This window comes from Miniopterus natalensis, chromosome 5, assembly GCF_054644295.1.
Source record: "Miniopterus natalensis isolate mMinNat1 chromosome 5, mMinNat1.hap1, whole genome shotgun sequence".
NCBI lineage: Eukaryota > Metazoa > Chordata > Mammalia > Chiroptera > Miniopteridae > Miniopterus > Miniopterus natalensis.
In genome coordinates, this window is record NC_142085.1 from 51,780,403 (window position 1) to 51,798,406 (window position 18,004).

The 18,004-nt window shown below is 34.4% G+C and overlaps 1 protein-coding gene across 1 annotated transcript in view; it reads right to left on the minus strand.

Annotated features, from left to right (window-relative positions):
• ASCC3 (activating signal cointegrator 1 complex subunit 3) overlaps positions 1-18,004 on the minus strand; it is a 219,554-nt gene that overhangs the window by 114,101 nt on the left and 87,449 nt on the right. The window contains exon 14 of the mRNA XM_016220202.2: positions 10,521-10,655. Within this exon, the coding sequence (XP_016075688.2) occupies positions 10,521-10,655 (135 nt within the window). The remainder of the gene's footprint in view (positions 1-10,520; positions 10,656-18,004) is intronic.

Below are 18,004 nucleotides of genomic sequence, written 5' to 3' on the forward strand. Positions count from 1 at the left end.
CACCTACACCTACCGTCTACCTCCCTTTCCCTCTGGCTGTCATGATATTGTTGTCTGTGTCTATGTGTTATATATATATGTATATTTTGCTTAATCCCTTCACCTTCTTTCACTGAGCCCTCCAATCCCCTCCTTTCTGACAGCTGTCAGTCTATTCCATGTATCCATGCCTCTGTTTCTATTTTTGTTCATTTGATTCCACATATAAGTGAGATCATATGGTACTCGTCTTTCTCTGACTGGCTTATTTCACTTAGCACAATAATCTCCAGTTCCATCCATGCTGTCGCAAAATGTAAAATTTCTTTCTCTTTTATGGCAGCACAGTATTCCATATTTATCCACTTATCCACTTGATGGGCACTTGGGCTGTTTCCAAATCTTGGATATTGTAAATAATGCTGCTATGAACATAGGGGTGGATATATTCTTTCAAATTAGTGTTTCGGGTTTCTTCAGATATATTCCCAGAAATGGAATAGCTGGGTCATAAGACAGATTCAGTTTTAATTCTTTGAGGGAACTCCATCCATTCACCAAAATTTTAAATGCATGTACCATGTTGATGTATAAATTCCACTGCTAGATATTTTCCCAATGGGCATCCTTGTAACTCTGGAGTATGAGCAAGAATGTTTACTGCAGCACTTTTAACAATAAAAAAATGGGAAACAATGAAAGTATTCATCAAGATGGAACTGGGTAAAAGAATTATGATAATGTCCACACTGTAGCATACAATGTAATTGTTAAAAGAAGTTGTTTTTAGGACCAAATCTTTCTGTGTTGATTTGGAAAGATCTTCTTGACATATTATTAAGTCAAAGGAGCAAGAGACATAAAAGTGTGTCTAACACTATCCAATTTGTTCACACTAAACTCACATGCAAACATATATATTGGCAGTTGTACAAAATCTTCCCTTAAAAGAAATATAAACTTAAGAAGCTTTCTAACAGGAGTTACATTTGGAGAAATGAATGGAGAAGAGATGGTTAAGACCATGACTTATGAAACTAAATTTATTACAAGACACCTGATGCTTTCTGAAGTATCCAAAAAATCACTGTTTTCTACCTGGTTTCCCAGGGTGAGCTTTACCTGGAATCCAGGCTTTGCTATTCTCTGAACAGCTGCAGAGATATAATTCATCTTGTTCACATTCTCTGAACAGAGCATTGGATCCTCTAAGGGGGCCATTCAAGATCCAATACTATACTCACTGGATAAGTGTTTCTACACATGGAAATTCAGCACAAAAGAACACCAGCTGTGAAAAGTAAAGGGAGTCAGGTAGTGTAGTTTAAGAACTGTCTAAGGTTGGTTTTCTCTGGCTTTATATTTCTACTTTTCACAAGTGCACTTCCCATGTAAGGTGTTTTAGTCAGTCAAACTAGAATGGAATGCACAACTGCTAAGATAATCCATTAGCACACAGAAGGTTCTACATTCGTTCCTCCCTGTGCAAGTATGCAGGGCTTCCTCCCATGACTTCCCATATCGTTTTCCTACCCATGGGATGGAAAATCAATGTGAGTACTTGTAAAAGCGAATAAAGTTAAAATGTAACCACTTCCAAAAGTTAACTTCTAAACTAACACAATACATGATTGAAAAACTTGGTAGAAAAGACTGAAAACAAGTAACTGAGGATATTAAAGGAGAACAAATTTGTTTTTTTCCACATAAGACCAAAATATATAAAGAAGCAACACGAGACCTTCAGCTCAGATACAGACGAATGAAAGAACATGACGAAATTGCATAAATTATTTACAGTAACTTTTATAAGCCTCCCGAGGTAATTTATCTTGATAAGGTATGCTTCAATGTGGGTAATTTCAAATCCATTAGGAAAAAATAACTGCCATTATAAAACCTAAAATTTAACTAGGGGGAGGCAAATATTTTCTCCCAAATGATACCATTCTTTCCCACAATTATTAGTTAGTATGCTTTATCGATGTTAGAAAAGGTATAACAAAGTCCTCACCTTTGGTAAGTGCGATTTTTATCATTCAATGTTTATAATCAGCCTAAGACAATGGACCTGCTACATGTTAGGAGTATAAACTAATACTTGGCTTCTTTATATCCATTTGGAGATCCTTGAATAAACGCTGATATACAATTAAAAAAAAAAATCAGCTCCTGAAATGCGATTTTGAGCTTAAAATTTTATCAATATAAATCCCTGTATCACTAATGTTTAATATTCTTACTTATTCAATCTATATATCTTTAGAGTACTTCCCCTACTAAAATATTTTCAAATGGGAGAGCTACAATTTTCCAATTAATTTACTTTTCCAAACCAGTACGGTTCCTTAACAAGATGTATAAACTTGTAAAAATTTTATTCTACACCTCTAAAATACACCCTAAAGCACATCAACAAAAATAGCTGCAATCAAAATGTACTTAAATGTAATAGCAAAAGAAATAAGAATAAAGTGCTAATGCCACTTTCTATGCCCCTTAAAAAAAGCTCCTTGACATGATATTGGTAATGATTTTGGAAAATCACAACTAAAGCACAAGCAATGAAATAAAAAGAAACCATCAACAAAGTGAAGTGACAAGCTACACATTGGTAAAAAATATCTGCAAAACATCAGATAAAGGGTTAATATCCAAAATATATAAAAAACTCATACAGCTCAATAGCAAAAAAATAATCCAATTTTAAAAAGGCAAAGGGCCTGAATAGACATTTTTCCAAAGAAGATATATGAATGGCCCACAGGTACAGGAAAAGATGCTCAACATCATTAGTCATTAGGAAAATGCAAATTAAAAGTACAATAAGATATCACCTCATGCCTGTTAGAATGGCTATCATCAAAAAAACAAGAGATAACAAATGCTGCTGTGGATGTGGAGAAAAGGAAACCAATGTGCACTATTGGTGGGATTGTAAATCACTGCAGCAACTATAAAAATATAGTATAGAGGTTCATAAAAGAATTAAAGATTCCTGCATTCCCAGGTTCATAGTAGCATTATTTACAACTGGCAAGACATGGAAACAACCTAAGTGTCCATCAATGGATGAATAGGTAAAGATTTGGAATATTATTTAGCCATAAAAACTGAGAAAATTCTATTATTTGTGACAACATGAATGGACCTTGACAGCATTATATTAAGTGAAATAAGCAGAAAAAGATAAATTTCTATATGATCTCACTTATATGTGAAATCATTTCACAAAACACTTGACCCTTCAACAACATGGGTTTGAACTGCATGAGTCCACTTACACTTGAAATTTTTTCAATAAATATACAGTTGGTCCTCTGTATCCCCAGGTTTCACATCCATGGGTTTGACCCACCACGGACTGAAAACAGTATTTTTGATCCGTGGTTGGGGATCCACAGATGCAGGGGCTGACTGTGTGCATTGTGCCAGGCCATTTTACACACGGGACTTGAGCATCCCCGGGATTTGGTATCTGCAGGAGTCCTGGAACTGTTATATCATAGTAAGAAGCTAGGAAAATTCCAGGACAAGCAGAACAGGGAAACTAGGACAGACTGTTAAATAGCAGTATGCAGGCACTTAGTAAATTTACTTTTCCCTAAACCAAGGACACTTAAGAATAAATGGGGGTGGGTGGGTGAATGGGGAGAGATTAACTGAAGAATTTATAGTGTGGTGAAGGCCTGGGACAGGGCCTGGGTGGGGGATGGAAGGGGTTAATGGGGAAAGAAGGGGACATGTGCAATATTTTCAACAATAAAGATAAATAAAAAATAAAAATAAAAAAGAATAAATGGTTTGCACTTCTCCCCATAGCTTAAATCACCCTACTAAGGAAGACAGATAAGATAACAGAAATCCAATTTGTCAATCACACCCAAGGACGGACAAATGAAGAGATCTCATTTTGGTGCGTCAGCACAGAGCTGATGAATATTCTACTGATCCAACCCTAAGACCTTCCCTAATTGCCCAGCCTTTAAAACCCCTGAAAATGAAGGTCCTGGGGTGTTCTCCCTCCAGGGAGCATGCCCGTGCCATTCCCTTTCCCCTCTCCTTCCCCCAGAGGGCATGTATCTACTAAACTCCAAGGGACCCCAGGAGACTTGCAACCAGGGGAGCAATGGGCAGCAGCAGCTTCTCCTGGGCTAGCCCCCTGAACCTGTCTCTAAGGCCCCTTTTTCTCTGACTTCCCAGTGAGCCAAAGCAGCCCAGTCTCGGCTCTCCTGTTGCTTTTTCTATGCTCCTCCTTGTTTCACTGTCCTAAGTATATTTTCGCTGTGGCCAATAAATTATTGCTTGCTTTTCTACACTTTGTCTCTTGATTGAAATCATTCCTTCAAGTAGACAGGAACTGAGGCTTCGTCACCTCAGAACCAATCCACTAGGGATATCAAGGGACAAATGTGGTTAAGTTCTTGGGGAGTCAAACGTTACATGTAGATTTAAAAAAAAAAAAAAATCTTTATTGATTTCAGAGAGAGAGAGGGAGAGGGAGTGGGAGAGAGACAGAAACGTTAATGATGAGTCATTCATCAGATGCCTCCTGCACGACCCCCACAGGGGATCGAGCCCACAACACAGGCATGTGCACTGACCGGGAATCGAACTGCCATCTCCTGGATCCTAGGTCGATGCTCAACCACTGAGCCATGCTCAGGCGGGCTATATGTAGATTTTGACTACATGGGGGGGTGACCTCCCTTAACCCCCACATTGTTCAAGGGTCAACTGTATATGTAAAATAAGCTGTACACCTTAAACTTATATAGTGATGTATATCAATTATTTCTCAATTAAGCTGGGTAAAAAAGTCTCACCAAGTGAACCATATGTTAGGCTATATTGAAATAAACACCTCAGCCATGGGAATTTACCCTGCTTGGAGGAAAATCAATCCTACCTTTCAGAACTTAAATTCTGGTAATGAAAATTGGCTCCTCCAACAAACTTCAATAGCTTCCCACTGCACTGAGAGTCCAAACACTTAAGCATGTAATTTAAGGTTCTCTACATTCTGACCAAAATCTGTATGTCTAGCCCTCCATGCACCTGACATTCCAGTGAAAATAGAACACTCTCATTCTCCAAATCCATGCAGTGGTTTCCTCTGCCCATATTCTCTGTCTCCTTTCCTTGGAATTCTCTTTACCCCTATTGCTGTATATTGAAATACTAAAGCCTGGCCTGAATTAATCTACTTTTCTTTCCTGCTTCCATTGAATTGTTGGTTCTCATAGGTCACTTACCACGTTTTACTTTACTTATCTATGTAACCTAAATACTCTGTGAGACTGCCTGTGTCTTAAAGGCAGAGAGACTCTGCCTTGTTCGGCCACTTATTTTTGCTGCTTTGAGACATTTGAACAATTGCATTAAATCTGCCATGCTAATGTAGAACTGGATGTCTTGTATACTCTAAAATCATTGTTCTTAATAGTTCTATAACATTTAATTGAATTCCTGTCCAGAGTTTACTTTAAAATTGCCCTACTGTTGGACATTTATGCTTTTTATAAATTTTTTCAAAATAAATGTGTTGGAACAGAACTCTTGATATATGTTAACTTTTCTTTTAATGTTTCCTTGAAAAGATTCCCAGGTTTAGGATTTCAAAGTTAAAGACTGTAAAAAAAGTTTGACTCTTAAAATATATACCAAACTGTTTTTAAAATGACTGTACTGGCCTTTGTACTGGAAATGGAAGCCTGTGCCAAATCCTCAAAACATCTTCAGAACTGGCCATTATCATTTCAGTTTTGATGATTTAGTGTGTTTAAGAGTATATAGTCTATTATTTATACAACTTTACCTGATAATTTTTTCTTCTATAGTTTACCTAGTTTGATTCTTCTTTTTGCTCATTTACTTACAATTTTCATGTTTTAGTTATTAAATCAGAGCACATCTAAAGATGTAGATATTAATTAGTCTCTTTGTATCAGTTACTGATATTTCTCCCAAACTGTTTACTGTCTTTTTCAATTCAGTATACTATATTTTGTTGTCCAAAAGCTGTAATCTTATTGTGGTCACAGCTCTCATTCTTGAAAGCTGTCATCTCCTTTCCTTCAAAGCTTATATGTAACTATTTACAGAGTGCCTACTATGTGTCAGGCAAGATCTATGTTACTTCATTTATTACAAAACTCTTAAAATACAGATGTCATTGCCACTTTGTATGGGACTAAATTTTGGCTTGAGAAAACTAAAAGGCTATGTTATGAGCATCTGAGCCAAGAACAATACCCAGCTTTGCCTGGATCCACAACCTTTATTCTATGAGATTACTTCCCTTTGAAAACAGAAAAGTCATGCTTCCAAAAGTCCAATTAAAAACACAGTTCTATTTTTTATTAATTTCCTTTTTAAAATAATATTGCTCTTTTGACATTATTTCTGTGTGATTACAACAGACTATATTAGCCTCCCAAAAGAAAAGGTTGATCTGGTTAAAGAAAGAATAACCTCTGAGAAGATAACATTTTGCATATATTTTAAGAAAAAAAAAAAAAGAGACAGGGGCTATTAGACACCTGCTACAGTCTTTAGCTAATAGGTATCATCTATTTCAGGAAGAAGTTCTAATATTATTTAGCCATACTGACACTGTAAAGCAGAAATAAAGAAATCAGACAACTTGTGGAAAAGCCAGATTCCACTATTAGGCAAAGGTGAAAGCTCATCTATGAAAACAAGAAGATGGTTGGTAGATCCAGATAATAGAAAGTCATTCAATAATACTTTACGGTAGCTTTGAGGATACCTATTATTACTGGATTTTTCCCAGTGTCCTAATTTGTTTAACAGATACTTCCACTAATTACATTCATAAGGCTTACTGCATGATTGACCATATCCATCTAAAAGAAAATCTCTTAATATCTTAATACATGTACAACATTAAGCCACATTAGTGCCCATAAATCAGAGAAATACAGTATAGTGGTGGGTGGGAAAATGGAAATAATCATATCTGCACTAGTATATTTAAAGTCTGTTAAAAATTTTATACCTAAGGATAAAAATTTATATGACTAAGATCTCAAATGAACATTCATTCAACTTATATACTTACTTCTGTAAATGCCAGCTGCTACTTTTCCCTGAGGTATGTTCTATTTTACAGAAAACTGTGGTTTCTTGAGATTTAGGAAAATGTTTCCATATTCCTCACTATCCCTTCACCACTTTAGTTATTAATACATATTCTAAAAGTAGATTTCCATAATATAATATGTAAAGTTATATCATTATTCAGCCACTTTCCAAAATAATTTCATGTATCACTCCATTTGTTTCTCATAGTAAACTGCTAGAATAGGTGTTATTTATCCCACTGTTATTCCATTCAATAGAAGAGAAAGAAAGTTTCCAAAATGTTTAGGTGTTTAAGGCCACAGCGCTTCTAAGGGTGGAGTCCCAATCAGAGCTTTCTGCTAACGGCCTCATCTGGAATTCCTGAGACACTTCATCTCTACAGGTTAAGCTACTTCTAGGTAATTCATTTTCCTTTCCCTATTTTCATGTTTCAGTGGACAATATGAAAATATGGTAGGTTTTTCAGGTGGGGTTGACTGATATTAAAGAGGAGAATGATATGAGGAGTCCTAAAGTATAATTTTTACTTACTGGGAAGAAAAGACTCATTTGAGCTGTGGTTAAAGCACAGAAATAGCTTATTACACACACACACACACACACACAGAGTGAGAGAAAGAGGGGTGGGGAGAGAAGGAGCATTTCTATTTCCTTAATGTAGCTTTTATTATTTATACAAATAAAGTTAGAGTGTGTTGAATAAAACTGTGAAGAAAAGCTTTAAAAATCATATTTGGTAAGCCAGGAATTGAGATGGTTACAATAAACTGCAGGGGTGAAGTATCACTGTGACTCGGTAGGGATTTAGTTATATTTCCATTAACAGGACTCATGAGGCTAAATTTCCGTGTGTGACCATACCAAATGTACCTTCTAATTTTATTTTAATGTTCTGAGTACTTAATTTCCCATTTTTAAAAATGTGGGAAGAAACATCTCCTACCATCATGGTAATAGCTTCCTTAGAATTGCTAGATGTTAATCCCATTCAAGTTCAAAAGGTACTTCAAGAAATAGGAAGAAATATACACCAGAACTAGAATAATAATCTAAAATTCTGAAGCTTTGAGAAAACATTCAGAAAGATTACCTTATCTTTTGTTATAAAATAATATCCACTGTGGAGGGGCCAGCTTTTTTTAATCTCTTAAGGCAAATGGGGAATATGGTTGGGCTGAAGAAATGTTCTTCCAGTTTATTAAAAAAAAAAAGACAAAAAAAGACTCAAAGCCCTCAAGGCCTTAGAAACACCCAGACTGACTCTACCTGTTTGCTTTTGAACAAATAAGACACATGTGATGAAAAGGGTGGACTTTGGAGTCAGACTCGCTCACATCCTGGCTGCCCTGCTCACTCCATGGGAGTCCAGGAAAATTATTCCCTCTCCGGTTTGTTTCCTTATCTGTAGAATGGGGATAAGAATCTTAAAGAAACAACAGTGGTGCTGATCATGAGAAAATTAAAGTGAGAACATCTCTTATAATGTTTGTCTCAGAAGTACAAAGGCAAAAAGTAGAAGTAATCTTGGGGTACCTACTATCAGCCAAACACTGCATAAAAGGCTGGGAATACAATGGGGAACAGAACAATGTTCCTGTGTTTATTAATAAATGTTTGTGGAATTCATTCTTGTTAAAAAATCCAATAACAACCACTGAATCAGAATAAAAATCAAGTTCAATAAAATACCAAAAAAAGATATAATAAAAATAACTAATGATTTTCAAATCTACCCAACTGCATTAAAACTTTCCATTTCTCCATGGTTTTTCAGCATAGTGATCTGTGCATCTGTATTCGATGAGGTTGTCTCAGATAATTATTTGAAAAAGTCTCTAAATTATTCCTATATGCTTTAGAATATTTCATGCTTTATTTTAATTACTTTACATATGTGCCATATCAAGGGATTATAATACAAACCTACACCACAGGTTGCTGTGAGAACTAAGTGAGTTATATAAAGTAATAAAAATGATTCTTGGCACTAGTGAACACGTGATAAATATAATAATAATAATTAAATAATAAACCTGCTTTATTTAGAATAGCAATAGCTCTCAGAATTGAGAGCTATAAAATAACCAGACATCCACAAGGTGGCTCTCAAGGCTTGGCTTTTAAACACAATAAACTTGCTTTGTATTTCCAAAGAAAGGAAATAAGACTTATAAATACCAACCTGACTTTTCAAAGACTCATAAATTCATAATTAATATATAACTGGAAGAATACAAAGTGTATAATAAGTGGTATATCATAGAAAATTTTGTAATGTGAAAAAAAGAAGGAAATTAATATATTTTGTAGCTTTAAATTAAAAGAGAATCTGACAGTCACAAAAACTGGCATCAGATTATCGTATTCAGAATTTATAATATCAATAAAAGTGGTAAAATTTACAGTGCAATCATAACAATTAAATATATTTTACTGATCGATAAATGTGAAAGCACACAGAACAATGTCTGGCAGCTAGCAACTGCATAAATCATGCATATAAAATAGTGAAGTTACTATCATTTTATGCTCAGAGTTTTTTACTTGAAAATTTATTTTCATAGCTATAAATCAAGACCAACTTTTTCTGCTAAGGGTCATGGAGTATTTTCAGCTTTGTAGACCAGAGTCCCCAAAGCAAGTATTCAATTCTTCCCTTGTGCAAAAAGCAGCTATAGACAAAAGAACAGGGCCTGGCTGTTTTCTAACAGAACTTTAATTACAGAAACAGGGACTGCCTTTGGCCCTTGGACTACAGTTTGCTCACTGTTGTCTTAAACCATTATTTGATATAATTAAATATGACTTTCTATAAGTCTTAGGATTCCCAAATTACCTAGAGAAGTACTTCTCAAACTGTAATGTCCACAAAATCACCTAGGGAGCAAGTTCAAATGCAGATTATAATTTGGTAAGACTAAAGTGGAGCCTGAGGTTCTGCATTTCTAATGAGGAACTTTGTTTTTTAGGTCCTTTGAGCATATGCTGAGGAGCAACACAGTTCTTAAACTTTTTGGTCTCAAACTTCTATATTCTCAAAAAGCCTTTTGTTTGTCCATACTAACCCAAGAAATTAAAAGTGAGAAATTAAAAAAATTATCAATTATTTCTTTAAAAGAACAATGATAAATATATTAGATGTTAACATATTTTTTAAAATTTAACTGTCCTTTATGTTTTAACTACACCTTAAAGAGCAGGACTAAACATTACATTTATAACCATTTGGAAAGAAGTAATAATTGAACACATCATGCACTGGGATCCTTTGAAAGATCATTAAGTCAAGAAAAAAGTCAAGATTACAACATGATAAATCTGTAAAATTAAGTTCATGGAAATAGGAGAGCATGGATCTTTCATGCATAAAATATCTGGTAGATCTGCACATTGTGTGCTTTAGTTGATGTACCTTGCTGTCATTTGTCCCCTACCTGTTTTTCTGCATGTCCATATTCAGGTCCTTGAGTAGGTAAAAAGCAGGAAATCTGGCCATTGTTTTTTGCTTTTTCTATTAGAGACATAGCTGTTCTTACAGTGGCATTTCGAGCATGTACAAACACCATCACCTAAAACAAACAAAAGCAGTTTATTTAATATTCATTTAAAAATGGCTTAATACTAGTTTGGAAGTCACTGTATTTAAACTACTATTAATTTTTCATCTTACTTTAGAACAAAGTATGTATAGGATAAAGGCAAGTTAAATAAAATTCAGTAATGTGCCTTTATTTATTATTGGCCTATAAATGGGCAGACATTAAAATGAAATTAATGGATTATATAAAATATCGAGTCTAATTTGTGCATTTAACCTTTTGAAGACATCATTCATTAGCACAGTCATCTCCTATGGGGACAGAGAATAAAAATATATGAGAGCCTTCCTTTTCTACAGGTAATGAAATTTCCAAATTTCCAGTATCATAAACATGTTTAAAAAATTGAAAACAGTTAAGAATACTCTTCCTTGGACAAAATCATGTCTAAGAACAACCATTTAAAATACAGTTCAGGGGACTGCTGGAGATGAAAATGCTTCTAGACAGGTATTTGGAATTTTTTGTTGAGGCAGAACTTCCTGTGGAATTATCCACAAAGTGACTGAAAATTTGAATTAGGGGAGTCACGTGTCTGGATGCTTTGTCAAAGAAAAGTGGATAATAATACTTTCAGGGACAGTTACCAGGCAGAAAGTAAATTTTATTCTTCCACATGAGCAAGTGATCTTTTTCAATTTTAGATGGTGTAAATAAAAGCATCTTTAGATAATTTGGACATTATTAATCAATCTGAAACATACACTCTAAGGATAATCTGTGTGGGGGCTTTGGATGACTTAAAGACCAGTTCTAGCCACAGTTTACAATTAGACTGACACTTTTAAATCCCTCTGGAGTCACTGTGACATTTCCTTTATGCCTCAGCAATGGGAAGTTCCTAATTCTCGCTGCTTCTTCTCAATACCTCCCCATATTCTGTTAATTATGTTCTCCTGGAAGCTAGAACTTTGGTGCTATTTGCAGACTGCACAGTTAGGAGGACACACAACCAATTGTTTCAGGAAAAGAGATCATTTTGAGGACTAACACAAAAGTTAAAAAGTGAAGGTCTGGGATATAACCAGAAATGAGACAGTGACACAGATGTAGAGCACACGTTATGTAATTAACCCATAGTAATCTTCTGTTTATAAACTTGTCAAAGAACATGTTCCATATATGAGATGCTGATTAATATTCACAGTAGGGTAAAATCTCAAATAACAATCATTTGAGAAATTGGAATGCTTAAATAATTAATATTCTTTTAGGGGGTATTAAAAGTAAAGGAAAGGTGATAATCTGTAGAAGACCATAAGCTCCTCAATGAAAGACTACCAAAGTATGCATAGGTCATAAAACAAGCATTTCAAGTTATCTAGAGAAATTTTACATCATTAAGCACAGTCTTCAAGGATATAAAGCTTGAGATTTCATACTTCTCAGAGCTCTAACTTACTTGCTGATACTAATGTGTTTTGAAAAATGTAGTAAGAATATTTCTAAAGAGTGTACACTAATAAAATGTATTTCAGAAACTTTCACAAATACTGAAAAATTCTTCTGTTTTCCTTATTTTCAACTAAAAAAACCCAATCTGATTTTGATAGGAGCTCTAGCTTTCTGGGGAAACATCTTTATCTTGTAAGATGTCAAGAGACTGTCACTTAATATTACCATGATATTTTCATAATTACTGACAAAGGCTGTTTAATACTAAGTTAGATAGAAAATTCTGTTAACCATAAAGCCCTGTTGACGTTTCCCCAGCTCAGAATCTGTCAAATTCTATTATCCTGTCTATTGTAAAAGGTAGGGATATTTCAACTGTGAATTCCTTTTTAAAGGGTAAGGGTGATTTTTTTCCCTTACATAAAAATAAATTTTATCACACACAAAGGTCATTAACCCTCAACATTAAATTTTTTAAAATCTCAATTAAAATAAAGTTTCTTACTATTTTATTAATTTATTCATTCATTCAAACATTTCTGAGCATTCAGTAACTACCAAGCTCTGAGAAAACTGCTGTGAAAAAGAGAGGCAGGGTGCCTGCCCTCATGGAGATGAGAATCCAGTATGATGGATTAAATAAGAATATATATACATATATATATGTATAATATATATATTACTTAATAAACATTTACTACCATGTATGTGTAAAATACTTTTAAAAGGAGAGATATGAAAATGGACAAGACATGGTCCCATCTATGGAATACATGTATAATTAAGGAGGAAGATAAAACTGTACACATAATTTAGGCAGGTGACCCAAAAGATGGATGGAGTGTGGCTAACACAGGAATGCTAAACACAGAGCTAGTGGGTCTCCTTCATTCATCCATTCCAAGATACTGACACAGTATTTATTGTGTGCCAAGCAATGTACTAAGCACCAACCATACAATGATAAATATGCTCCAAGGCTCCAAACTGGAGCACTACTGTTGTGGTGAGAATCACTAGTCAGTCGATCTGGTTATAGAAACAGGGTTCGAGCTGGATGGAGGAGGCTATAGCAGTATTTAGAATATTTATCCTTTGTAATTTTAGTGCATTAGCTTGAGGGAGAGCATTCTCTTTCACAGCTTCTCACACGGAGGCCCAAGGACCACTTCATCAGAATCACTGCTGGCGCCTATTAAAATAGATTTCTGGGTTGTCCCTAAAACCAAGTGAGTAAGAGTATCTAGGGGTGGGGTCTACATACTACAGAGATGGCTACTGTGTGAAATTAGTTAACAATTACCAACAACTTAATTTTCTTCTCCTAAGTTAAAAGAAGTTTCAAAGGAAGCATAAATAAAACCACCACTACAAAGATGATTTTAAAAATTACCTAATAATCTACCTTAATTTACCTACACATATGATGACATATCAAGGAATGTTAAGGTATTTTAGATAAACAGTGTAGCCCCAAGATCATTTCCCACGTGGGCCAGGGTTTTAAAATGCAACCAGATTTCTATTCTCCATTATTCAAATGCCACATTATGTAAATCCTGTTGAAATAACAGATATGAAGAACATAAGGGAAAATAAAATATGACCCTAAATCTTCATTAATTATTTCAGTCTGACTTGTCAACTTATCATTTTGCAAATTATTTTCTACTGCAGCCAAGAGAAATATTAGTTACAACTTAAAGTAGCAATTTCTTTTTATTAAGGGATTCATCATGTCTTGTTCAGTAATAATAAACTTTTTCTTATTAGGGGTTTTCTGTCTAGAGGCTCCAACAGAAGCCATCACAAGATTTTGGGTCTCTATAAACATACTGGATTTTATGGTTTGTTAATCTGGTTAATTAATTTAAATAGACTCATATGAACATTATAACTAATGGAAAGGACAGCGTTGTTTCATTTGGCAGAAATAACTCCAAATTAATCTTAAAAACACTGTTGGTGACCGAATAGCAGTTAAATGGGCATGTGTTATTAAAATAAGATTAGAAAAGCAGATTCAAGTCGATGATGTTGGTAAATTTTACTTGTTTTAGAAAACTGTTTATATTTTTACTTGAATTTAGTTAGGTTAATAACAAGCTTCCAATAAGCCTGAGATTATTGGAAAACAGGAGGGAGGAGGCCAAAGATTAAATGTGAAGTCTTGAATCAAAGCCTTTCCTAGATATTTCCACTAAGAAAGAAGACTGAGAGTGGAAATACCTGAAAAGGTGACAGACATGAGTAATGATGTTCCACAATATATGGTGTTGGCTCTTGCAAGTGCTAAAGAATGAGGCTTGAAGGTGAGGAATCTGAGGGACGCCCAGCAATCTGGTGTAACAAGTCCCCTAGGTGATTCTGATGCTTGTTAAATTTAAGAACCCTGTGTTAAGGCATCTATTGTAAGTGGGGAAAAACAAAAGCTTCTTTTCTATACTTTTATTTTTAATTTTATTTTTTTACTTTTTATTGAACTTATTGGGGTGACACTGGTTAATAAAATTACATAGGTTTCAGGTGTACAAGTCTATAATACATCACCTATATATTGTGTTGTGTGTTCAGCACTCCAAGTCAGCCTCCTTCCACCATTCATTCCCCCCTCCCCTCTTCTACTTCCTCCCATCCCCATTTTCCTCTGCTAACCACCATATTGCTGTCTGTTTATATGAGTTTATTTATTTACTTATTTGCTTAATCCCTTCACCTTTTTCACCCATCCTCTGTGCTTTTAGAATGGTTTTAATAAGTACTATCTGTGGGAAAACTAAGAAAAGAGCCTATTTTTCATATTTTATAGTTTGAATAAGGAGTGTCACTATAGATGTATTTCAGATGTATTTACATACCACAACAGCATGTAGGCACAAAATAGTTTTTATTGCTTTAGTAATATTACCACATCTGTGTTATCAAATAAATACAATTTTAAAAGGTTTCATTCTGCATGTTGTGAATCCAAGAGTCATCTGTGGTGGGTACTACAAATTACTACAGAGCTCTCATTTTAGGCCTGCTAATGCCGATCAGCCAAAACACTCAGGTCATCTGAGGATCTTTTCACATCAGTAAGCAGTTTCCTCATTTATTTTTACACTTGCCTAGTATTCCATTACTTAGAAATAACATAACTTTTTTTTTTTTTTTAAATACATCTTTATTGATTTCAGAGAGAGGAAAGGAGAGGGAGAGAGAGAGACAGAAACATCAATGATGAGAAAGTCATTGATCAGCTGCAGTCCGCAACCGGGCATGTGCCCTGACCGGGAATCGAACCCCGATCACCTGGATCCTAGGTCGACGCTCAAGCGCTGAGCCACGTCGGGCCAGGGGAGAAATAACATAACTTATTTAACCAGTACCTGTTTAATGGACATTTATGTTGTTTCCAACCTTTTCTTATTTAAAGCAATTCTGTAATAAATAACTCGGTACAAAACTCATTTCATATGTTTGTGAACATAACTGTTAGATAATTTCATAGAAGTGGAATTGTTGGGTCAAAGTATATGTGACTATTCATTGAACTTATTCTGCATACTGTCAGTTTAGTACTAGGTATTTTTTTCTTATCAATTTATAGGTGCTCTTTGTATATGAAAGACAGTATGCTTTGTCTTTTTCTATATTGTGAATTTTTTGTTCTAGTCTATGCTTTATCCTTTGACTTTGTTTACAGTATCTTATTAAGTATGGAAATAGTTAATTTTTCTTTAAATCTGTCAGCATTTTCCTCTGGCTTATGGGAAATTCACAGACAAAGAAGTGAAAAAAGTCATAAAGATTAAAAAGATGATGCATATCACTAATACTGTGTGGCTTTGAAAAATTAATGGTAGGTACAGAGTTGAATTTTGCTCTTGCACATACACACACAGATCTGAAAAGATATCCATGATATAGTGCTATGTGAAAAAATATCAAGTTGAAAAACAATTGCCTTAATATTATAGTAAATGTATGTGTAAAGAGTCCCTGTGTTTAGAAACAGAGAGATATAAATGGACACCCACCAAAGTAATTACCTGGCAAAATGAAAATGGGATGGGAGGGAGATAAAAGATAAGATTTCCTTTGTATATGTTGTATTGTTTGTCTTACCTACTGAAACAAGTCTTTACAGTTTTATAATATATAAATCATATTGAACAGGAGAAATAATCAAAACAATATGGTTTTAATAGTATATTTATAATTTATATTGTGCTAGCATATTTGATATAATTATTTTATTGTTAACAGATTTACAGTGTCAAAATAAACATTTAAAGAATACATATTTAATAATGCACTTAAAAGGGTGATGGTGGTACTTTTCATCTCAGTGACAAATTTATCTTTTAGTTTTTCTGGAAATGCTTTAAGAAGAAAAGAGAGACATGATCTAGCAGAAGAAAATAATAGCACTTCAAGAGAAAGTATACTGAAGTCAGAGGTTCAGAGAGGAGAGAAAATCTGTGTAATAGTGAATACAGACTTTTAGCAGAAATAGACATGTGGACAGAAAAGCAGTAACATCTGGAAAGGCAAAGCGCAACCTCATTATGAAACATATACTAAGATTAAAAAAAAATTATTCCAGACTCAGGAGAACAACAATATCACTAAAAGTAATACTTGAAAAATTATTTTTTGTTAGGAAAGATTTTAAAATGAGCAGAGAGAAGGCCATCATCGTGAAAAAAATATAGATTTTTGTAAAGTAATAAACATCTGATAATAAAAAATATGACTCAAGGAAGTATAAAATAAAAAGGTAGACAAAACACAGTAGAAACCTAAAGGCGGTTTTGGAATTGTAAATTGATAGGAGAGGGGACAGGACAATTTTAAAAGGGTGAGGTTAGTAAAATGTAAAGAAAAAGCAGGCTCTGATGTTTACAAAGAGTGTAGATAAGCAAAAAGTACTTAGAGATGTATCAATTCCCCTGAGAATTAATGATTCTTTGAGACAGAGCTTATAAAAGAAACTTTCATTTAAACTTTCTAAAATATAGCTTTGTAGCCACTGAACTGACGGAAAAATTCATATAAGTTTATGCAACTTCATTTAAAAAAGCAACAATAGAAACACTTATACCTACAAGGGGGAGATGGATGTTACTATAATGGTTCAGTTAAAACAATAAAATATTCCGATGCTTCCAGATACACATGATACTTTATTCTTTTGAGCATCCAAAGAATTCATACGCCCCTCTCGTAAGCATTTATCACTGCCTTTTATTTTTAGCTATTTTTATGCTTGATTTAGCTCCTCCTCGAATCTATGATCATCCAATAATGACATGACTGGCACAGGGGACACAACAGGGGGAAGCCCAGCACTGGCTCCTGTGGTTTTGGAACTTATATCCAGTTCCTGTGGTGCAGAATTGGAGTCCAGGAAGATGGTGAACAAAGAAGCTGTCATTCATTACATGAACAAGTATAGGAGGGAAGAAAACAAAACAAAACACACAGAAAGGAAGAAGAAAGGAAAGTGAAGTTAGCAAATTAGTTGATTAAAGGTCATGACATTCCATGTTTCTCAGGGTGTCATCTCTCTAAATCCTTCGTCCCGTGGTTCTAAACCTCCATGTGCTTGATGCTTCCAGGCCTTTCCCTATGTTTTATTTTATTGGTTCTTCTGCCAACTTCACCGGTAGGATTTTTAATGATTAGTCCTTTGGTACTGTTGTAAAGCTACATGTGTGTTTATTTTAATGCCACTGCAAAGTTCAAAGTTTGTGACTTAAATGGAAAAACAACAAAAACATAAAATGAGCTATTCTGAGAGCATCTTAAAAAATATACACACCAAAATTCTGGACTTTGAAGTAAAAAAATAAGTCCTAAATCAAAGCTACTATATTTTACAATGAATCAAATTAATCTAATTCATTAACGAAAACAATGTCCTACTGATGGGCATA